Source organism: Achroia grisella, unplaced genomic scaffold (assembly GCF_030625045.1).
Source record: "Achroia grisella isolate CSIRO2021 unplaced genomic scaffold, CSIRO_AGI_Agris_v1 utg4116, whole genome shotgun sequence".
Classification (NCBI taxonomy): Eukaryota; Metazoa; Arthropoda; class Insecta; order Lepidoptera; family Pyralidae; genus Achroia; species Achroia grisella.
The window spans coordinates 402,903-428,930 of NW_026712845.1; the positions used below are offsets into that span (position 1 = coordinate 402,903).

The 26,028-nt window shown below is 31.9% G+C and overlaps 1 protein-coding gene across 1 annotated transcript in view; it reads left to right on the forward strand.

Annotated features, from left to right (window-relative positions):
• The window catches only part of LOC131844667 (uncharacterized), an 87,624-nt gene that overhangs the window by 33,776 nt on the left and 27,820 nt on the right, over positions 1-26,028 (forward strand). The window contains exon 2 of the mRNA XM_059193604.1: positions 8,971-9,176. Coding sequence (XP_059049587.1) covers positions 8,971-9,176 — 206 coding nt within the window. The remainder of the gene's footprint in view (positions 1-8,970; positions 9,177-26,028) is intronic.

The window sequence follows — 26,028 nt, forward strand, 5'->3', positions numbered from 1 at the left end:
AATTGTCCTGAACTATTTTATTTAATAAAATGATCCTGTGTATTCCGTATCGACAACAATATTTTTTATTCAACCAGTTTAAAATTATGTTGAAAAATAACATATAAAATTTCATTTTCATTTGAACAAATTTAAACAAAAACTAAACGCCTTCTATGAGTAGTAGCAAGATTAACAATATAGAAATCACATATACATAGATATATGTGTGTGTTTATAGATTATATATAGTATAATAAACATAAGCATGAGATTAATAGCTTAAATTATTTTAATCAAGTTTCGTGAAATTGGCTTTTGTATCTCATCTATTATTATTTATAGATAACATTTCTCTTTCATCTATTTGGTCATTGAACTCAAGATTTAAATTTAGATAAGCTCTCTATAAGATGGTTTGCAGTAATTACAGTATTTTTAAAATTCTTAACCATCTCTAGTCCCGTTTATGACAATTTCAGGAGTTTTGGAACTAGAAACTGAAAACTGGATTTTTTTGTTTCAAATAGTTTTTTTTCTGGTAAATCAATGACTTTAGGAATTATTAAAGAAGTAGGTGTTCTTTAATAGTGGAATGGAATATTTGGGAATTTATTTTAAAGGTAAAAATGAACTGACCTAGTTAGTCTTTTCTATTAATAGTAGATATAGAGTCGCTGCCTTAATTAGTCTGCTTCACGGCTTAATACTTCTAAAGTTTTTATTACGATTTTCACTATAATTTCGACAAATTCTTACATACAGACATAGAAAGTTTGTAAATTTAATACATGCATATAGCTACATGCATATAGGTAGAAAAAATATATGCCAATATCCATCCACGTGATTAGCCGTTTAGTCGTGAAAAGGGAACAAATAGACAGACAGTTTTTCGAATTTAGTACTACTAGTACCTACTAGAGACTCGGCCCAACTTTGCACGGGTGTTGTTAGGTGTATATACGGCCTCCTCACCGATTACGTTTTTTTTATAATAGTTGTTGTCAAATATAGATTGACATATATATATTATAAAAAGAGACAATACAATTATTCTGCAAACATACATATTATTATTATTTAACACATCTCAACAAAAAAGAACCCCACCACAACAGGTGGACAATGTATTACAGATATATATTATTATGTACTTTCCTCTTGAATCACTCTATCTATTAAAAAAATACTGCTTCAAAATCCATTGTGTACTTAGTTTTAGAAATTTAACATATGGATGGACAGACAGCGACAGCGACTTTGTTTTATACTATGTAATGTAATAATAATGATTAGCATGTATATTATATTTACGTTTCATATACTTATATATATTATTGTTGTAAAAATAATAACAGAAAACGTATTGTTTCTAAAAATATCTGTCACTCGCAGCAGAAAATAATAATTATATATTTTAATAAACGTTATTAATTTGGTTAATGCATCAAATTAGAAAGAAATTGCGATGGCCACGGGAATATACTATTTTATTTACCTTCTTTTCCATCTTCAAAATAGATCTGATATTTTATACATAAAATCGACTTACTTTACACAAATAACCACGAATTAGTCCCAAATTAGTATCTGTTTCGCTAAATGTGGATGGTTCTAAATATAAATATTAGGTGATAAAGTAGACTAGTTAGTAAGCTAAAACTCCAAGGTCTGAAGACTTCCATACAAGGTTCAGTAGCCTTGTTTGTAAGTCTTTAGAGTTATTGGTAAATTTACCATAAAATATACTCTAATTGTTTATGTTTTATTAGGTTTACAATCGTTTATGGTATGGTCAAATATACATATGCAAAGTAAACTTTTTAGCATCCAACAAAAAGAAGTCAATACAAACTTTTTATTCAAATCGTTTCCGAGATAGTGTGCATAGGAATTGCTCATATTACATTATTGGATTCATTGCTACTGATCCCATATTCTAAATTCAGATCACGCTAGTTTCGATACTTTACTAAAGATTCTATGAAGTCGTTTTGCATAGTTTTTGAGTTCATACACTGTTGTTTTTCCGATTCTGATGACAGTTGGGTAAACAGTTTTAGTTTAAAAAATAGTTTTATATTATTATGTAATAAGATTACATTTCGAATGGCAACTGTCGCCTATAAACATAAACAGCATCACGGGCATCACGTCATCACATTATGACGCATGAGGGCACCCCACGTGCACTGTTCCACCGTTAGCTTTTGTTGCCCTTTAACAGAAATCTATATAAATACATAAGATTGAATTTAACTAAATCTTACTAAATACATACGAAAGTAGGTATATGCGGTACTTATATTATATAATATCTGTCTGTTCCCTGCTAATTTTTGAAAGAGCTGGACCGATTTTGTACCGAAATTTACTTGCTAGACGTAGTTATAGAGTAGATAGCTAACGTTATTAGGAGTAATTAAGAACTTTAATTTTAGAATTTTTAAATATTTTAATAAAAGAAAGTTGCATACGAGCACTAAGTCGCGGGTAACAGCTAGTAGATCCTATAAAGCAAGAAGGTTCATGACTAAAATAGGTGAAACAGATATAAGTCGGCGGCCTCTGTGGCTAGACCACACGGTTTAGCAAACCGTTTTACTTCCAATGGTCATGGGTTCGATAACACCTCTATTTATGAGTATGATTATTTGTATCCACTTGGGTGTTTTCTATGTACATTATATATGTATGTATTTAAACAATTATATAAATATATACGTATGTCCGTTCTGTAGTTACATGTATACATGTAAATGTATATATATACTTGTGACTACGCAACTGATATAAATACTCTGCTTAGCTTTGGACTAAATGGCTATATATACTTGTTTTGTCCTGAGATTTGTTGCAAACTCTTTGCACATTTTTATACATTCATTTTTCTATCAATTTTAAATGTATTTTCTTTACAAAATTTATCACATTTTTTATTATCACTTTTGCCTTGCTACTGTTGTTAACTGTACTTAACTTATTGTATTACTGTTACCTTTATTATAAGTATTTACAATTTTCCATCTATTGTTTGATTTACAGTATACAGTCCATTCATACTATCGCCCACAGATATTATGTTATTATTAGACTCTCGTAGATGAGTTTTATAGTTTTGGTACGGTGTAAAAGAATGTAAATGGATTTATCCTAGGAACAATAAATTATTGGAGTATAAGAATATTTCTTTATAGTCTTGATACTTTGAGATATAGTAGTGCATGTAAAATTATAGTAATTTATCAACTGTATTTCTTATTACGAGGGTGCCTTAAGTAGTTGAGATAAGATAAAAATAGGGTGGCAGAACTGCCTTAGGGTTAATCCCTACCCTCCCCCCGTTATAAGGGAGCCACAGTAGGGGCGCACTTTCCTTCTTCACTGACATGGATTATTCCATAAACTTTGTTCGAATCTTTCCTACTTTCTTGGGAAAAATAATACAGAAATAATAAAGTTTTTATATTAATAGTAAATTTATTTATTATATATTTTTATGAAAAAATAACAATGTTTATACAAGTCTGACTTACTTACTTAACTACTACTTTAACTAACTACCTTTACTTAAAACTAAGGTACTGGTACAGTACTCGTAAATATTAAGTAGTGAATATTAATATATATAGTATGTATATGCTAAATTTTATCACTACTGTTTGAGCCGTTACAGCATCAAGTAAGACATGCATGCAATATGAACACGTAAACGTTGGATTCACAAAATTTTCATCATATCAATTCAGTAGTTTGGGTTGGTTCGATGGAGTTTACGTTTACTAGAATAGTCCCAACGACTTTGGACTTTATGATCAGATGATGAATGATGATGTGACCGGAAGTTTACCGGACGCACCGGAACTTCATTCGCCGCGTTTGTTAACGACTGGAATCAGTTTTTTTCATGGCTTGAACTCGTGTCTTTTCTTACTAGTGTAATGATTATATCCAAGTAAGAATATGCCTTTTCGGTATACGCATAGAATAATTAACACAACGGCTTATAAGGGTTTCATACATTTTTTAAAATAAATTTCTATGAAACCTTTGAAAATAAAACAATTACTCGACAACATGCCCTGCTAAGAAATACCTGATATGATAGTTCGATAGAAATTCAACAGAATATTTTGTTCTAATTGCGAGTCCGCTCGCCGCCAGACTAGGTCGATCCATCGCACTACATATCTAGTGATGCGTTGTTCTATATATTTTCTGAATGACTATCCCATGTAGGAGACAGTGAAACACCGATAATAAAACGAACAATCAACTCGAGAGATTACGCGAGGCTCGCTCATTAACATGTTGGATGATTCCAATATACTTAGCGAAATATATTATATTATCTGTGGCCAACGTATGTTGCAGATTGACAGACTGCTTCTGTCTACCTCATCCTTGAAAACAGTCGTTGGCTGTCACGACTTTCCTTCTTTTTATACTATTATTTTATTGTTACCATATAGTCTTGCCTCATTCTACGAATATAGTGTTACTTATTAAATAGTGTTATTTTTATAATATACTGTTATAGCTTTTACTGCACCTTTAATTACCACCATCGTCTGCACCAACACTAGTGCCCAACAAACATGTGGGACACATGTCTTTTTTGGTCCTTATTTTTAAAACTATATCACAATAATTACATTAAAATTAGTATGTAAAAATAAGAGCAACAGTAATGTATTATAATATCACATATAATATTTCTATTTTTTAGAATGTCTGTATTCCATTTACCCATAATTTGTGGATTTCCATATTCCATTATGCAGACATCTGTCGGTGACATTGTTTTCCCCGACTTTGAAATCCTCTCATTATAACCAAGATACATTAGGAGATGAGTCAGCTTTTATACTTCATATATATATATGTTTATTGGTGTCATCTTGTAGAGTCTTAACCAGCCACCAGTAATAATTTAATACTGTGTTTTTAACACAATATAAAAGTAGGTAGGTAAGTAGGTATATTACTAAAACATACTATGTATATATTATATTAATTTCTCATCTCTTAGAAACTTTTCGAATGAATCAGATAAGGTTTTACTTTATAAGTTTATTTAAACAGGTGTTATTTCTAAAAAAATACATTTTTTATAAATGACGATAAAATAATACAAATACTTTTTGTTATAATGTAATCGCGTACATTTTTAGGCAGTATTTGAATTCTTCCTTTTATTACTATGTCACAACACCACTCTATGTCTATCTACATTTTCTTTGTAAAACATAATTTTACTAAAGAAACTAACATCGACCAATATCGCCCGTAATCTGTCGGAGATGATATATTACTAGTACCAGTAGTATTGTATTTTGAGACCTAGATTTATTGAAACTTTAATATTGTGAGATGAACGTTTGTTATGTTCAGAGATCAGGCGAGGTCACGGAATTGATTTCTATTGCATTCATGTCAATACAATTTTATTAAATCTTTGCTGTTACTGTTGCTATAAGATACAGTATGCTGAAGCTCGCAAAAGATCAATAATTAGTTTAGAAAAAAATATTTTTGTGAGTTTGTATATCTTCACATAGCTCATAGAACATATAGATGTAGGAGCAGTAGACTCGACTCCCTCAAGTGGCGACCGCGGATCGTACAATGCAGCGTGGGAAGGCCTCTGACAAGGTGGACAGACGATCTGGTCAAAATTGCTGCAATGCGTGAAGAATTTTGGGGGAGGATTTTATTCAGCAGTGGAAGACTTCCGGGCTGAAATGAAACATCATTTCAGCCTGGAAGACTTCCATTGCGAGTCCTGAAGATCATCATCATCATCAAATGATGATGATCTTTACGAATGTTACCCAAATTAGGTAGTCAGAAGCATTGTCATCACGACGAATGCAACTTTGGTCATATTCCAATTTCGCTTGTTTTATTTGAACCCAACGTTTTTGTAATTTGATTGCTGTCTCTCAGATTGATGTAATTTGTTATCAGTATTTCCTTTACCGAACAGTCACTATAAAATATAAATTGACACACAAAGGTTGGTATCGGTGAAATTTGAACTCGCGACCTTTCAGTCAAAATAGGGGTGTTAAATCACTGGGTCACTATTTAAAGACATTGGATACTATATCACCAACTAAGTTAGTAGCCAGTTTAGTTTGGAACACGATTTATTTATTACTTTCACGATAAGATTGCAAGTAGTGAAAAATACTAGTTTTGTTGTTTCTGAAGTTTAAGTTATTTTTGTATAAACCACTGTGAATATTTCATGGAATCAATTTGGATAGTGTCACAAATAGGCATCTGATAGACAGATGTCAATAAACTTGTAAGAGTAGATATGATTATCGAATTCCATGATGACTTCGATAGTATCGTGGTTTATAGAATTTATTACGTTATGAAATATATTTGATCAAAGTAATATGAATTTATCAATTTATATACGTGGTTTTTTGGTATATGTTCCGTATTTATATTCATATACATGCAGTAAAAAACGGTTGTTTTAATATTACAAACAGACACTCCAATTTTATTTATATGTATAGATTGAAAGAGGAAAGATTTTTTTTGTTTATACCTAGGTATATTTAGAAAAATCTGAAACTTGCTGAAATATCGTGAACTTTTCTAATCACATGTGTATAAATAATGAGCGCATCAATGGTCATTGGGCAAAATTTAACGAAAGATTTCCTACTTATTTTTTTATAAATCAAATTAAGTGAAATTGTTAAGTATTAACCAATTATTAATTTTATGTAGTTATTTTTTTTGAACCACTGTAATAAAAATTAAAAGATGAATAAGAAATTGGTTTTCAGTGAGCATATTTATATATAAAATGATAAAACAATTTCAATGAAGCATTCTGTTAAATAAACAAAATGTCCGAAAACTTATTATAATTAACCTTAATATATTATTTTTCATTTTTATATTTTGGTCTGAATCTCATTATCTGCATTAATGCGATATACTATATATTCGTAGACTTGAGATTTGATATTGATTATATCGAATAAATCGTAGTAATTGCCGTAATTATTTATTTTCCTCTATTTTGTTATTATTTTTAGATATTATTATTACATTTTTTTTAATCCTTGTAAATTTATCTAATGTACTGAATCCTATTGTCAGTATTAATGCGTCATATATATTCGTAAACTAGAGATGTTTATGTAAACTTCCTACTCTATATTTTTTCTGTAGGCCGTGGATATACATTTCACACTAAGGTACCCAATGACCTTTAAAACAGTATTTTTTTATTTGTAATGAATAAATAATGGAATAGTTTTAAATATTCTTTCACAAGTAGATAGTCATACAAAAAGCGCGTAGTATTAGATCATGTAATACCACCGTTGTGTACCTTTCTATGTCTATATTTGCCGAAATATTTTTTATATCTAACTATGTATATTAGTAGTGGACAACTAATATTTTCAACAATAAACAAAAGTATTAAATTACCTGTAAGGAACTTAAACATTTAGGTATTTTTAGATAATTTTGTATATATTGTATAAGCAATTGAAAGAAGTCGATAATGGTAGTAAGTATAGGAAAATTGTTGTCAGAATGGAAATTAAGAAGCTTTTTTTGTCAATAAGGAAAGTCAAGTCATTTGGATTTTCTGAATAAAATCGCATTTTATGAACTTCAATTAATACTTATAAATAACTCTAATGGAATAAACAGAGTACTTAAAATTAAGTAAAATTAACTTCATCAATAAATATATAAATAAATAAAGATAATCTCTATACTTTTCTAAGTAGGTAGTGATGGATGATAATTGACTGATGTACCGTCTGCGTTACCGGTAGTACCGGCGGGGCGCAAGTAAAGGGTGGATTAATTAACAAGAGGTCAGATCAGTTAGCTCATCGTGGTAAATTCACCATGAATTTATGACGGTGGTTTTCAGGGGACCACATACAGGTCAACCTCACATGGTACATTGTTTTTTACAGTTTACAGTTTTTTCATCCGAACATAAATGGCTTAAATAAAACAACATAAATTTTTCACAGCTAAATAAAATACCATCTTAGCCTAAAACTATTAAGAAAGCTTACAATACAGGGCTTTGGTCTGTATGTCAGTGTAGCTAAAAAAAATCGTATGATCTACAATGTTTAAAGATAATTAATTTCTATTGGTTATATTAAAATAGATGATTAATTATAATAGATTTTATGCAAAACGTCCACTTCTACATCTCTAAAATAAACCAGGTGTTCCAGTTTCCACTAATGAGGTGCATTACAATTGGGTTGTCTTGGTAACTGTTGATCGAATATTACATATGTATTCATTATCACATGTAGATAACCATATCTAATTAATCCAATTAAATGGAATTCCGTTTAATTATAGTTACAAGAGAATGATTAAATGTACAATAACAAACAGTCTTTTACTATTAATTATTCCGTATTTACAATTATCATATGCTACTGAAAAATAGTTATATCAGTTTAGTGCTACTGTAAATGAAATGAAATTAGTAATGAAAGAAAATAAATATTGAACTTCATCCGGGTTTAATAACAATCAATATAAATAAATATAGTCTGATTGCTACCTTTTGTATGTAAGAAATTAAATTGTGTATTGTTCAAATTGTACAGACTATCCTATATACACACACATTAACAGAATGATGTATGCATATAGAAATACTCAAAATTCACACTTATAAGGTTTATTGGAAATTATACGGTTCGGAGGCTTAACGATTTTGTCCTCAAAAATGCAACGCATAACACATACTACGGATTTTACAATTTTCATATTACTCATATACATAGGCGACGAATATATCTTTCCATTAGGTGAGCCGATAGCTTATTTTCTATTCCAGGCAAATTTACGATAATTAACAATACAGATAAATGTTCTGTATCTTTATTACATAAATACCTACAATACTTTATGTAGCTATTGCAAGTTATACAAATAAGACAGTTGAAAATATTATTGTTTCAGAATCGTTAACTTTAAAAAACGTACACTTAATAGCCCCAGAGGCGGCACAGCGAGGGTCCATAGTAGAAATGAAGTGTCTTTACGAATTGGAAGGAGAGACGCTGTACTCAGTGAAATGGTACCGGGGTGACCGAGAGTTTTGTAGATATTCACCTAGAGATGTGCCTCCGCTGAAGATATTTCCTATACCGGGAATAGAAGTCCAGGTAAGTGCTAATCGAGATCTATTATTATTATTATTATTAAAAGATGACGCGTATGTTGCTGGTCGCGGGTTCAATCCTGCGCAACACAAACTTTCTGCATAACACTTATAGATATTTTATTGCATGTTTGTTTCTATTATTCTAGCATATATATATATATATATATATATATATATATATATGTAATTATATATATGCCAGAATATATATATGAATAGACGGTACTACCGTCTAGAGAGGTATTAACATACCCTGTTATTACAGACTCGTATTGTTTATTATTCGTTCACTGTAATAGCGTCAACGCTTAATAAAATTGACATAATTATGTCCAGATAGCTATTTTGTAACCAATTTCAACACAAAAAGTTAGAACAACTGTATATCTACAACATGACATATGTAATAATAATTAATTTAATTCATGAATAGTTGGTTTATTATACCTTGGTATACACATGACTTACTTACACATGACGATATGTTTTCATATCCATGTAGATAATTATCTAAGAAGAATTATTATATTTAATGGTCTTTATACAATAAGTTAATTAGTAATAATGAATCGTACTATGAGGATTTTTTTTTATTTATTTCATTTACTACGTACATACATACATACATACAACATACATACATAATACACAGTTTGTGTAAAGTCAATTCACTGGAATATCCACTATTTTACATATTTTCTTATGTAACTATATATATTACGGATTCGTTTAAGTAATCAATAACGTAAATTATTTTTTACTTAAAATCAGATGTTCTATAAACATAAAGTGCTTTCTTGAAATTATAAAATGTATTATTAGTTTTCCATAATAATATCACCTGTATATATGTAGATTTGTAGAGATCATAAAATTGTTTAAATACTTTTTAATTTTTTATTTAAGTAAGGTCATGTATGAAAATGTATACAAACAATTAAAATAAAAACATATTATGCTTTCTACCAATTTTTTAACCTCGTACTAACCACGCACGGCTTGTCAAGCGGTTGGTCTTAAATTCTTTAAATAATGGTAATTGCTGTGCACTTCCTATTTGCATACACCCACTGTTTGTTATAATAAAAGATATTTACGTTCAAGATTAAACAGCAACTTACATGACGTGAACTCTGTCTAAAATTCATGACGGTTGAATATCACGCTATTTTCTTAACCTTTGAAGTGGGTATACAATATTCCAAGAACAACGTACGTTTAGAACAGTGCTGTATCTATATGGTTTTCTCTATGTATAGAACATAAACTTTAATATTTTGCCCAAATTGTTGATGTTTACTATCCAATATTCTAGTAGGTATGATTACATAAATGACTATTCTTTAATACATTACGTTAGAATCGTAATGGATTGAATTCCCCATCAGTTCCAATGTTTGTGGGTTCGATTCTATCAGGATATAAATATTTGTATACAAGATTGAGATTGTATTTGTCTCGTACTATTTACGTATATATCAAATGTGTATTTATTTAATATTCCTATCAGTTGCTTAGTAATTTCTATATTTAGGATCACAGTCAGTGATGTAGAGTAATATTATTACTGATACAGTTTTTTAATGTATTTAATAGTGATTGACGAAAGTAGGCAGAAGTTTTTCAATTATGATTCATTACGTTTTTAGACATTTTTTCTAGTTTAATGTTATGAAATATTACCCCCGCCCACACTTTAGTTGGTTCTTCCATATATCTAAATTAAGACCAAGTGTTTATAAAGACATACAAAGAACACGTTGATGTCATGAGTGTAATTATTTATACCGGTCTGGGTGTTTTCTATGTGTATTATGTATGGATTTATAAAAAATGCATCTATGTATATCAATTGTCTAGTACCTAAACATTTAAAATAATATGATGAGAAATCTTAACCGACTTAACATACCTGAATCGATCACGGACTTCTTTACGTCAGTTTCTGGTGGTTTGTTAGTACAATTATAAAAAAAATATTTTGTTAATATTACTAAACACAATGTATTGAAAAATTATCAATATACGTAACGTTGTGTTCTAATATAATCATTGACATTTTAATAATAGAGACATGCCCTATAAACGCCTTAATCAATAATATTAACCTAAAAGTTTGTTAAGGTATTTGGTTCAATGAGGTAGATACTCAAACGGGTTTGACGAAAGTTTGGTATTTTCTATTCAAATTGTTTCGCACTAACTCGTGGGTTGTCATAATTATAGTCATGATAAAAAAAAAATGAAATATATGTTTTCTTTGATAGAATTATTATATAACTGGAATTGCAAAAGGGCTGATGGTCCACCTAATGGTGAAGTAACTGTAGCCTACATACATAAACAGCTGCAAAGACATTAGGTTATACTTGTAATGTGATTGTTCTAGCTGTTATCGTTCCGGAGGAATACCATCTTACATATATTGTAATTTCACTGTATTATACACTATTCATTATTGACTACTTACCTACCTTTGTGGCACAAAAGGTTATCTATATTTCTTTTATTGGTATATTTATTTTTTCTGTAACTTAATAATGTTATGTGTTTGTAATTGATGAATAAATAATTTGACTATCTATTTGTCTGTCAAGAAAATATCTACTGTCCAAAGTCTGGCAACTAACATAGGTAATATAGAGATAATCATGAACACATTGAACAAAATATACCTTAGTAAAAGGTTAGGTATTAAGTTAAAACTAGTTTCTAATCTAGATTATAGGTGACTTTATTCCTCGCATATTTATAATATATAAATATATCTTTATGGTTCAATCCTAGTTTAGGGATGTAATAATCAATAATGCTCACAGCATTTCGCTGGGGAGATTTCAATCCAACATGGCCGTGGGAAAACCTGTCACCATATCTGGGATTAATTTTGTGTATTCATCAACAAAGTTAGTCAAAAGTATAAATGGACACACCAGATTTTAACTCTTTTGTGGTTCACGATGTGTGGTGAAAATAAATTTTTTGCTGTATTAATATTTATCTTACTAATATTGTAAACGCGAAAGTTTGTAAGTATTGATAGATAGATGGATTGGTGGATGTTTCTTACTCTTTCACGCAAAAACTACTGAACGCATTTCAATGAAACTTTACAGTAATATAACTTATACATCAGAATAACATGTAGCTACACATTTCATGCAGATGAAACTACAGGCACATCTAGTGAAAGAAGAAACACGAAAAGATATGTTAAGAAATAATTACAAACAAATAATCTATATGATACATGTATGAGTATATACACATATGTGTAGGTAATCCCAACTTCTGACATGTTCGATAATTCCAATATCAACATAAATTAGCTGCGACAAGTTACCTTCATCACTTAATGTAGGGTACGCATAAGGTGTGTCCCATGAGAATTCGACTTACAAGGACGTATATATAATTAATCCTTACTAATGCCTATTTCTAAAGTAAAAGTGTCAACTACATTATTCCAATTTGTATCTTAAACTGTCCGTTGTGTGATAGTATTTACACCTCTGTGGCTACGAAATAGAAATAAACTTACCGTTGCGACTGTATGAATCTCAACAAGGTGCACGGATGTGATTTTTGTAATTATATATTTTTATGATATTCAGCACTGTTACAAATATTGAAGAAGAACAGAAACAATTGTGAACTTGAGAACACAGCGTTCTCTATTTGAAAATTATAAAATAAATGTTAAATGAGGTTTTAATTACTATGTATTTTTGTTGGAGTTTCTAACAGCGACTGTTAATCCAAATGGGGTAGTCAGTTCTTAACTGTCAATTAATGGTAAAGTGCGTATATTTTTTCTATATATACATATAATCTAATGTAACGGGGGTCACTCCTTGTCTTCACTACTTCAATATTGTCGTTCCTTGGATTAATTTTTTCTTTACCGAAAACAGTCACTCAGATATATATCGACAAATAATTTATTTTGGTGTGCGACACATTTGATTTCAGAACCTTACTAGCGTAAGTCGTAGTAGGTAGGAAGCTGCTCTCACATGCTTCATCTGTGGCTTTTATTGTAAAACGATATAAACACTTGAATTAACATAGTCTTCGTATATCTTATTCTAAAATAACATTAACTAGATTTTATCAGTCTATTACATTAACTTAGAGGCATTCATCTAGCCAGGTACCTCAGATAGCCAGGTACTTTAAAAAACAATTTTTTTTGTACAGTTACATTAAATTGACAATTGTCGGCTATACACAATATATCATGGTACGTTCATGTATTGTCAATTCTGAGAACTAAAATATTATGCCTCTGTACATTGTAATTTCACTGTTATTACATACCCTTATCATTACATACGTTCGGAACGCATCATATGCTTCCACTTCTTAAATCTTTAAGCGATCTTTGTATTTATAAAGAACCAACACTAATGTGGTTATATCTAGGAAAAAAAAATGTTATTATCTCTCAGAATAAGGAACCAGGGTTAAACTACAATGCCGTAAGGTGTTATGTCAGCCATATTTAATTTTTATTATGTACATTAAAGTTATGTAAATAAATAAAATTCCCGTTATTAAAAGGGACATTAACAAAATCAATTTATGAAGATATCTTATAATTAACTTAAATATAACCACGTTATTCAAGTTATTACAGACAATTACAAAAACCAATTAGCTAAAAAAACCTAGTACTATCCGATTGAACATATCAATTGTATCATATCTATATCAGAAATATCAAATTTAACTACTTATTTTGAAAATGGACAGGTTTTGATATGTAATTAAATAACAACCAATTTATTTTAAATATTGTTTTCTCCACTTTTTGACGCATTTGAATTCACTTCAATTAATTATACAGATGGAGATGCCATCAATGTTAATAATGGCAGTCCTCACAATGAGTCAATTGAACATGTATAAATAGATATTTGTTAATGTTCATTATAAATTAAGATTAATAATTAATATAAGCTTTGCCATGTCTTTGCTTTTAATACTCATACAATAGTCAGTTTCCTTAAATCGTTATCAAAACTAATGCGTCTCATTATTATTTATATTTATATTGTTATTGTTATATTGTTTGTACATTAATATGACTAGGGATTTAAAACCGGGTTTACATTTTTGAACACAAGTCTCATACCAATTCAGCATTTTCGATACTCTGCTGTACATTTACACCAAAGTACAAGTAAGGTTTTCTGAGTTTAATTCAAATTATAGCCATAAGTAGGCAGATACCTTCATATATATTTCAGTGAAATTTGTAATGAACGAGTTCTGTAATGAACTTAATTTCAATTATTTGTCTCTATCCACCTATGTAATTAAGTTAATTATAAAGTAAGGTTAATAAATATACATGTTTTCATTATTAAATACTCAATATTTCCATATTGAGTATGAAAGTAATAATTCAATAGTAGACAAATTTTACGATAAGAATTGTTAGCGTCGGTTTTTAAATAAAAATCAAAATACGTACATATATTGAATAACACACAGACAAAAGTAAACTGTAGAAAGAAATTGCATTGAAACTTCACTCTTACCGCAGCAAAGCAGCTTATTTGTGGGCTATATTTCTCGCAGTAAAATTATAGACACGAAGCATGATATCATGGTTCTCCGATTTGGCATCTTATGAGTGAATGATGTTTTAACTCGCATTGAATAATAATGAAAATGAAACATCAACCAATGATGTGTATTGACTACCATTTTTAATTGATGGTACCTTACACGATATTTAACACACGATTATCACATAAGAACGGTTCGTGGTGACATTCAGGTACGTGGGCGATAATTGGTTCATACCGTCGGATGAGCCAGCTCATATGATATTCAAGGTAAATAAAAAAAATGTAATTATATTCATCATAACATCAACTATTTTTATTCATTATTTAGTAATTTAAATTACTACGGAATTTTCATTTCAGAAATTCACTAATAATTTACATTATGTTTGAAATTATTGTGTTATGCAGTTTTTGTTCCTATTAAATTCATCAATGCTATATAAAATGAAAATATATAACTTAAAAATGACTTCAGACATTAATATAAAAATTAATATTACAAAACAAATTACATATGAACTGGCCAAGTTGTCTGAAACCCTAATGTTATATTTAAAATGTAAATGATAGTAGTTGTAATGTTCGAATGCTTGTTACTCAATAAACCGATTAAATGGAGAGCTGGAATAATTAAATTTGTTATAAAAGCAAAACAATTTTGTGGAATAATCCATATATAATATTATAGATTTATACAAGTTATTATAGTTTATATCAAAACACACGAGTTTTGATTAATGCCATCAAATACAAATCCGTAAATAAAACCAATATTTAGTTAATAACCAATTTAAATTTGTATTAGCTATATTGAATAATTAATATTTAAGAAACAAAACAGATTCCATACTTTTTAGAAAATAACTTTATACATATTGATTTCTTTGTTTATGGTTTAATTAGATAAACAAATGGAACTATGCGTAAATGTTATTTATATAAGCATGATTTTTTAATAATGGAACACTCATCCATATATTATAATTTTAATAAAATGCTAATAAGTCTGTAAAAGTCTTTTATGTGTGATAATTAATATTAACACAATCTTACTATTTCATTTAGAAATAGTTAATAAGTATATTTGTGGGAATTTTTTTATATTTTATGTACCGAACATAAAAAATGAAATTACATATGTATATATAAGATACTGAAAGATATTCTGAAACTATCTATCAATAAATGTAAAGGTTTCATTAGAACACACCCACTGAATACTCCCTAAACAATTACTTAACAAGCGCGCACGTTTGTCATTTAAGTAATCGTTGAGTTTTGTTTTGTTAGTTCATGTGACTTCGGTGTTCTAGTGGTTTAGCATACCACTTTACTTCGATGATCGCAAGTTCGATTCCTCGCACAGTACAAACGTTTGTATTCATGAACATAATTGTTTGAATCGGGCGGGTGTTTTCTATGTATATATATTATGTATGTAAAAAAACATAAACACAGTCTCTACTTAGCTTGGGACAAATAACGCTGTGTGAAATGTCTAGGATTATTATAATTATTTACGACTGTAATTCTAGAATACGTAGTCAGAGGTATTGCTTACTGTAGACGTCAGGGTTAGCCCATGTAACATGTCCACAATTCGTTTATTATACATTATTTGAATCCGTCTTTCAGATTTATTTGGTTAATTATCGGTATTCGTTTACTAGAGAGTTACTTTGCAAATAAATTTATATAAAAGAGTAGTTTTTTGGTTTCAGTCAGATTTGAACTTATGAACGGTGTATCGACGTCTATAGTAAACTACTATGCAGCGACAATTGCTCTTTTCATATAACTATATATATATATATTTTTGAGTAATATTTTCAACTTAATATCCTGGTTATTATTATTACACGTCATATTCATGTGACACTGTACACGGGATCATGTTGGTACCTTGGGTTGGTTTGTAACTGACAAAGACGCAATTAGAAACATGAAATTAACTCCACACAGATCCCTCATAACAAAGCTTCTCAAACAATGTAAACTTTTCAAATGCGTGTCAACTTGTAATATTGTTTCAAATAGTATTAGGTTTGTTCCACTTTTGACCTCGTTTCGCTACTGTTTACATCATTCTCTCATAAAGTTGAAATAATATATAAAAATGTGACAACTCACGCTACTTATATATACTAGTAAACGAAATAATTAATTAATTTCTAGAAATGTAAACATAAAGTTACTTCAAATTGCTTACTATTTGTCGCGTACAAGCAGCAATAAAACGCAACACAAAGGGAGGGTTCTGATTGGACCGCACACCCATCCAATTTAAATAGGCAATATAATGTACAGACTAAAAACTCCAACCGATCGATCTAACGTACTTTTGTTCACTCCACCAAAATTGTAATTTATTATAGTATTTACCCAATAAATTCAAGACTATATATATATATAAGCAAAATCTATAATTTCAACAACCCTATAATCTGCTGAAGCCATCAACAACTACCATCTGAGCTGTCGAGCCGCATCAACACGTACCACTATTATACTAATAATTAAAGGTGAAATATACAAAATAGCTTATACATAAATACAAATTATAATACATAATGTGCCTGGGACTTATACATTTAAGTGTATAGAAATCTGTTTTAGGATGAGAACGCCCTTTCTAATCTCTTATATATTATATAAGCAGGAAAATAAAGTAAATTATGAACATTCCCAAATATTAAAAAAATCATCGTTATTTTAGCTGTTAACAGCCTACATTTTTAAACAAAAGTAATATAGATATATTTAAAAAATAATTTGTTAGAAACGATACCTTCAGAAACGATATTTCTATTTAATAAAAAAATGATTCCTACAACAATTGCCATGGCTCTAGAGCACTTGTTTAGTGGGGTAGGTCGCTAGTCTATACTACTATTATAAATACGAAAGTGTATCTGTATGTCTGTGAATGTATCTTATTGACATTTGGCGTGAAGAACATGCAACTCTATTATGTGGAAGGACATAGAGTAACTGTAATCTAAAAAAGCAGGCAAAATCGCGGATGACATCTAGTAGGCTGTATATTTGCATATTGTTAAGCCGGGACCAACCCGGGAAGAGGCGGGTAGTACATAATCCACATAAAAATATAACCGAAGGAACTAAACCTATCCTTTTCCGCTCTTTTCCTTTGGCTTTGTTCCAATATTACTTGCGTATTTATAGATGTGACATGTATTCGTACTGAATGACTGATTCGCTGAATCAGTCATTCAGCATCGCTGAGCAGAATTTCCTGAACTTATAAATATACAATTTTGTGTTTTTATTTTTACACAGAATTAATTCTTAAAGGACAGAAAAGAATAGGTTTCAGTTACTAAGCAACATAATGTATTATGTATTACACTTATTTCAAAATTAAATAAAGTATTATTTATATCTGGTCATACAAATCGGTTTTGTTCGCAGTTTAATTAAAAAAAAAACGGTCGCCCTCAGTTCCAGACTAGACTCATCACCGCATGTATTATTATTAGAGTATTAGTATTGAGTAGATAGAACTACTAAATCGTATGTGTATATTATATTGTAACTTACCATCATACTGCATACTGCTTTATGCGGTTTACTGTGGTTATGCAGTATGAAAGACTATTATGATTAGTTTTAATAATAAAAAAATCCAATGCTATTTCGATTTTGTTTCATTTAGTTTTATTTTCAACATATTTTTGACATTTAAGTTGAATTTATTGTTGTTTTAGTATAATTTTGTTTGTTTGTTGTTTTGATTTTAATTGTAATTTATAACAAAGAGTACGGAATACCATAAAGTATTAATAAAAGCACGGACCGGTCTGTGGAAATAATAAAAAATAATATCATATATCACCCGACTCCGCTATGATGTGCTTGGTTTCCGCTTAGTATTTCTTTTAATTCATATTGGTTACGCCAAACGCGATGCGTACCTGGTTTGTTGATGTGCATTGACACCCCTCCCGGCTAATTCAATAATCAGTGATGTCATAGCTTTCGCCGCGCGCGCACGTCGCACTCATATCGCACGCATGTCTTAATAGTTGTAATCAACCTGAGTGAATTCCTGAGATTCCCGTAACCGTGTGGGCCCACTGAAGAACAATCACATTGAAGTAAGGGTAAGTCATTCATATTTGACCAGCCAGTTTCCTATACAACAATATAGTCCATCGAAGAAGGCTAGATCATAGCCACCGCCGCAACAGTTATTGGCCTTCCGTCGCCGGATCACAATAGGAATCGCAATTTATTTATTTAAAATTTGTTTTAATTTTTTCCTATTGTGAAAGTCGAGTGAATGACTCGCATGTAATATTGAACCTTATTGCGCATGTAATAGGATCTATTCAAATTGCATACCACGGTTGCACAAATATAACGATACATTGGTATTTTCGTTAATAAATAAGTTTATATTTATGTCGCTTATGAATTGTTCATAACTCGCAGCAATTCTTCAATTTCGCTTTATATCTGTTTGCGTTGTTTCGTTCATTTAATTTCACATTCACCCGCATTATATCGATATTGTTCGATCGATCGAAGCTTCTAGAAATATTATAATTGTCGTTATACTATTTGACGAAACAATATTACCTGTCGAATATTATGTATGATGATTGTAGTGTTTGAATGTTAAGATTGTTAGTATTTTAGTGTATGACCTTGAAATTTGCTGAAAGTCATTGTGTTAATTACCGTAGTCTTTACACAAGAAAGTGAGCAGGGAAAGCACACTATTTAATCTGAATAATTATTGATAAGCAGCGATTTTATTTCTGTTCGTAATAGATATTTTATTTCCTTGCAGTACTCGCCGTATAATACGCTGGTTATTGTAAATTGTTTGGGTATTTAGTTCGCATAGCTGTTTTATACAATACATGTCGGTTAAAGATCGTGCCCTACGTACCTATGATTAAGTTATACGTGGTGTATCGACACAGTGACTAACAACAACGCTTTAGACTACTCCCGCGTAAAAATAATAGTTGTGAATATAGTTATTTTATATCTTTTTAGTTATAGTTATAGATATATTATCTGATTTTCTATAAGACATCACTCACTTCGATTTCGCTTTATGTATAGTTTATGTTTCGCTCGCATATTTTTTGTAGATGTATGGTCGATACCTACATTCCGCATTGTCGCACTTATGTACCTACATACTACCGCTTATGAGTAGGTATATATAAATTTATTTGTCACGCGCTTTAGTGTTTAAAACGTTATTGTGATTTACTTCTCGCACCGCATATTTAAAATATTGCTTTTATGCATTATTTTATTTTCTCGCATATAGGTATATATAGATAATAGTTGTACCTATTTTTCGCATTATTAATTAGTAGTTTTATAGCATAGTAAGCATATATTTTTTATGTATGCTAGTTTATATCGCGCATCATTTCTCGCATTTGTGTACTTTATTTTCGCTACAAGTACATCTGTCTGTCTTGTAGGTATTTAGTACATTAAATACCTATTATACTTTATTATTGTTTATCGCTCGCCCTTTTACGGTAGTACAGGTATAGTTGTACGTTATTACCGCACATAGTTTTATATATCGCATTTATTGGTTTTCCGTTGTTATTTTTTAAGAAGTATATATATAAATAATAATAATGGCTAACACAAACGCAAAATTAAAAATGTATGAAGCAAAACGTGCACAATATTTTTCGCAACTTCAGTCTATTTATGAATTATCTTCGAAAACTAAAATGGAGAAACATCGTAATGTTTTTATTGCAAAAGTTAGCCTGATCGATCAAATGCGCACCGAGTATGTTAAAATTGTCGATGAAATTATTCTCCTTAATTTGGAACTAAACCCTGATTATGTAGTTAATTATCAATCTCTCACCGCTTTTGACGAAATGTTTTATTCTATAAAGATGATGGCGGTCTCGTTACAACCTCAATCTTCGCGAACTCCAGCTCCCGCTTGTCAGTCTGCTTTACCAGACAACAAACAGGGATCAGTAAGGATCCCCCAAATTGTGTTACCAGTCTTCTCAGGTGATATTTTAGAATTTCCTTTCTTTTACGAAACATTCAAACAGGTTATTCATGACAATGAATCCTTTTCGGACTCAGAACGTTTTCATTATCTTATGAGTCACCTGTCAGGAAAGGCTAGAAATCTGTGTGCTGGCTTAGTACCAGCAGCCGAAAATTATCCTATATTGTGGCAAGCTTTAATCGACAAGTATCAAGATAAACGCTCTCTTGCAACGTCATATTTAGATAAATTATTTTCTTTAAAATCAATTAACGGTCCTTCGGCAATAAACTTAGAAAAATTTATTGATACTTTCTCGTCGACTATCGCAGCATTAAAGCAACTTAAAATTGAAAAGCTGGATGATTTTATATTTATTTATATGGGATTAAAGACATTAGATCAGGCTACCGCGCAGTCGTATGAGTCATCAATTAGAGGAGAAGATGACATACCGCAGTTTGAAAATTTTATAAAATTTATACGTCAACACGTAAAAACATTACAACGCACGTGTAACCGCACCGCCGGCGCCGCTGCCGCCACCAAGTTGGACGGTCCCGCCGCCGCGTCCGCCAGTGGTCGTGCACAGTCGCATCAACGATCGATCGCTCGATCGCCACGTACATTTTTAGGTACTAATCCTACGCAACGCATTTATTGTTCCTTATGTAAAGGTGATTCACATTCTCAATTATATAAATGCAAACAATTTTCAACTTTCACAATTAATGATCGATTTAATTATATTAAAACTAACCGTATGTGTACTAGATGTCTAAGTAGTCAACATAACTCTTTCAGTTGTCAATCAACTTCCGCCTGTCGAAATTGTAACAATCCGAGACATCATACGTTGCTTTGTTTTAAAAATAATAATTCCGCACCTACGCAAGTATCTCAGGGTACGAAAAACGCACAGACATCTTCTACGCACGGTCGCCAATTACCACCATCTTCTTCGTCGCAATTGCCTCCGCTTGCGCACACACAACCCACACAACAGACACGATTAGAACCAACTCCCGTTCCTATTGGAACCACCACTGGTGGAGACAAGGAGTCGTTATGCACGCTTTCATCGTCCATTCATGAGCAGCCGTATGTGACTGAAGTACTTGCTACTGCCAAGGTATTTGCTACTGCTCGTAATGGGAGTGATGTTGTCATTCGCTGCTTATTGGACCCCGGGTCACAAAAGCATTATATTACTTCTAAGTGTTGTTTAAAATTGGGTTTAACCATGCAGCCGGACGCACATACCACCGTTAAGGGTATAGGTGGCGCCACTGAACCAGTTAAGGGTGCAGTTGATCTCTCTTTCCGATCGAGATTTAATCATGAGCAATATTATAATATTCGCGCTTTAGTTTTGAATAAAATAACAGGTAACTTACCAACATGTCAAATTGATGTTGGCGCGCTCAGTTACTTAACTAATATTCCGCTCGCAGATGATACGTGGGGAACACCATCAGAAATTGACCTTTTGATTGGTGTCAACCTATTCGCGACCCTTTTGTCTGGAGGTAAAATTATAAATTCACCTGGTACTCCAAACGCGTTGGAGACTGTTCTCGGTTATCTTATTTTAGGTGAAGCTCCCACCTTAACTTCTACGTCTTCTTCATTCTCGTTCTGTTCCACCACTTCGTGCGAGGTTTCAGTATTAATTCGCAAATTTTGGGAGATTGAAGAAGTAGATCGCAAACCAATAACAAGTATAGACGATAAATACTGTGAAGATTTTTATACCACAACGACCACTCGTAACGAATCAGGTCACTACGAAGTCGCTTTACCATTTAAGTATAGTTCTAAGTCTTTAGGGAACTCTTTCGATATCGCTAAACGCAGATTTTATCATTTGGAACGTAAATTCGCATCGCAACCGCAACTGAAATACCTTTATGATGAGGTAATTCACGAATATATAGAAAAACAATATATTTCTCCCGTAGACGTAATTGAAAATAACAGCCCTAGTTATTTTATACCGCATCACGCAGTCTTACGTGAGGACAAAGTGTCCACGAAAATAAGGCCGGTACTAGACGCAAGCGCGAAGTCTAGTACTGGATTTTCGCTTAATGATATTCTACATACAGGTCCTTCCTTACAACAGGATTTATTTATTATTCTCTTGAATATGAGATTGTTCGCAGTCGCCATCTCAGCTGATGTGCGACAAATGTATTTACGAATAAAAGTTCGCCCGCAAGATCGTTGTTTTCAACGTATTGTATATAGATTTAGTCCTAATAAACCGCTCCAAGTCTTTGAATTTAATAAAGTTGCATTTGGCTTACGTTGCAGCCCGTACTTAGCATTACGTACTGTAGCTCAGTTAGCTTCCGATGAAGGAAATAAATTTCCAATCGCGCATGAAATTGTAAAGAGAGACATATATGTTGATGATGTTGTTAGTTCAGTTAAGAATAGTAAAGATGCCTCGCAGGCAGCATCAGAGCTCACCGCTTTATTTTTGACTGGTGGATTTGAACTGGCAAAATGGACTAGCAATTGTAAAAAGGTCTTAGAGCACATTCCAGAAAGTAATCGTTTTTCGCAAAATCTGGAATTCGATAAGGATGAAACGCTTAAAATTTTAGGTTTATGTTGGTTTCCATCAGATGATGTTTTCGCATTTAAAGTTACTCCCATTAATCGTCCATGCACCAAACGCAATATTTTATCATCAGTCGCACGACTTTTCGATGTTTTAGGTTTAGTCGCGCCTATAATATTATATGCAAAGCTTTTAATTAAACAACTTTGGATTTTAAAACTCGATTGGGACGAAACGCCCCCGCAAAAAATTGTTCGCACGTGGAATCAATTCCAATCTGAATTACCACTCATTTCTAACATTAAATTTATTCGTCATATAGGTGTTATTGATAATTGCAAATTAAACATTCTCGGATTTGCTGATGCATCCGAACGCGCATATGGTGCTTGTGTATACGCGTATATTGAACTGCCAGATGGTACTTCAAATATTACACTTTTATGTGCCAAGTCAAAGGTAGCACCATTAAAGGTAATTGCTTTGGCACGATTGGAATTGTGTGCCACTGTAATTCTTTCTAAATTAATCAAAATTATTTATCAAGTTTATTCGCCAAGATACCCCATAGAATCGGTATTCGCATTTTCGGATTCTACGGTCGCATTAAATTGGATACACTCGTCGCCACACAAATGGCATACGTTTGTTGCGAATCGAGTATCGCAAATTCATGAAAACATGGAACCAACGCATTTTTATCACATTAAGGGCACGGACAATCCCAGTGACTGCCTGTCTCGGGGACTGAGTCCTGCTCAACTCGCAACGCACCCCTTTGGTTAAATGGTCCACCATGGATTTGTAAACCAAAGGGACAATGGCCAATTAAGCCATTTCTTGCTGCGGATTCATCGGACATTCCAGAATTAAAACCTATCGCACTGGTTACCATTGAAGATTCTATGGAACCTTATTTATATTCGCTCGCTCGCAAATTTTCGTCATGGATGAAATTACTTCGTGTAATTTGTTATATTTATAAGTTCGCTAACATTCTTCCACGCGGCGTCATATCCAGTTCCGATTTGGATTTCGCCGAACGTATAATTATTCGCGCTGTGCAGGGGTTTCATTTTAAAAACGATATTAGCAAGTTAAATAATAAAAAACCTTGTACCGCATCAATAATTAAATTAAATCCATTTTTATCAGACAATCTCTTAAGAGTTGGTGGTCGTCTGACTCATTCTGATGAAGATTTCGATTATAAACACCCTATATTACTTCCGGGCAGAGATCATATAGTTCAATTAATTGTAACACACTTTCATCGTAAAAACCTGCATACAGGCCCAGAATTGTTAATGTCAATACTACGTACTAAATATTGGATTCTCGCAGCTCGACGTATGATTCGCACGATCGTAGCTAATTGTAATATTTGTTTCCGCAATAAACCGCGTCCTACATTCCCACCGATGGGTGATCTGCCTGCACTAAGGGTAAAGGAAGTTCCTAAAGCCTTTGTCCATTGTGGCTGTGATTTCGCAGGTCCGTTTTTTGTAACCCCTTATCGCGGTCGTGGTATAACCACTCGCAAAGCATACGTTTGCTTATTCACGTGCTTAACCACTCGGGCTGTTCATATTGAGCTCGCAAGTGAATTGAGTACAGTTTGTTTTCTTGCCGCGTTAAAACGTTTTCTCGCTCGCCGCGGTCCTATTCAATGCATGTATACGGATCATGGTACTAATTTTATAGGGGCACGATCCTACCTACGTGAACTTTATTTGTTTTTATCGCAAGAATGTAGATCTGTTTGGGATAAGGAATTAGCTAACAATGGAATTAAATGGACCCTTATCCCTCCTAACGCACCGCATTTTGGAGGATGCTGGGAAAGTAATATAAAATGTGTCAAAAGCCATCTAAGTAAAGTCATTGGGCTACAAATTTTAACCTTTGAAGAACTTACGACTGTTCTTACACAAATAGAATCGCTATTAAACTCTCGCCCATTGACCGTCTTAAGTTCAGATCCGTCGGACCTGGAAGCATTGACACCTGCTCATTTTCTTAACACTATACCGCTAAAACACTTCCCAGCACATGACGTAAGTGACGCTATTCCTCATTTTTTGAAACGACACGAGCTTTTAGACCAACTCGTTCAATCGTTTTGGAAGAGGTGGCATCGGGAATATTTGCATACGTTGCAATTGAGACGCAAATGGAACACGCCGGCCTTTCCTATCCAGGAAGGCACGATAGTAGTTGTTATGCAGGAGAATTTAACTCCATTACATTGGCCTCTTGGTCTTATAATACGAGTTTATAAGGGTAAGGATGGCATTATTCGCGTTGCCTCAGTCAAAACAAAGGCTGGTATTTTTCAAAGGCCAGTGGTAAAATTATGTCCATTGCCTTTGCAATAATATGTATTCTATAAGATAGGTAGTACGCATTTATAATAGGTTAATAAGTTAAGTTAAAATCCTTTGCATTTTTCTTATTTAGTAAATTCCGCATTTGATATTTTTTGTATTTTTTCTTTCTTGTTTTTTGTATTTGTCGCATTCGCAATAAGGTTCAATTGTGTAGTTCCTTTAATTTTTTTTCTTTTGTTAATTTTACTTTGACATTATGTCAAGGCGGGGGGCATGGTTACGCCAAACGCGATGCGTACCTGGTTTGTTGATGTGCATTGACACCCCTCCCGGCTAATTCAATAATCAGTGATGTCATA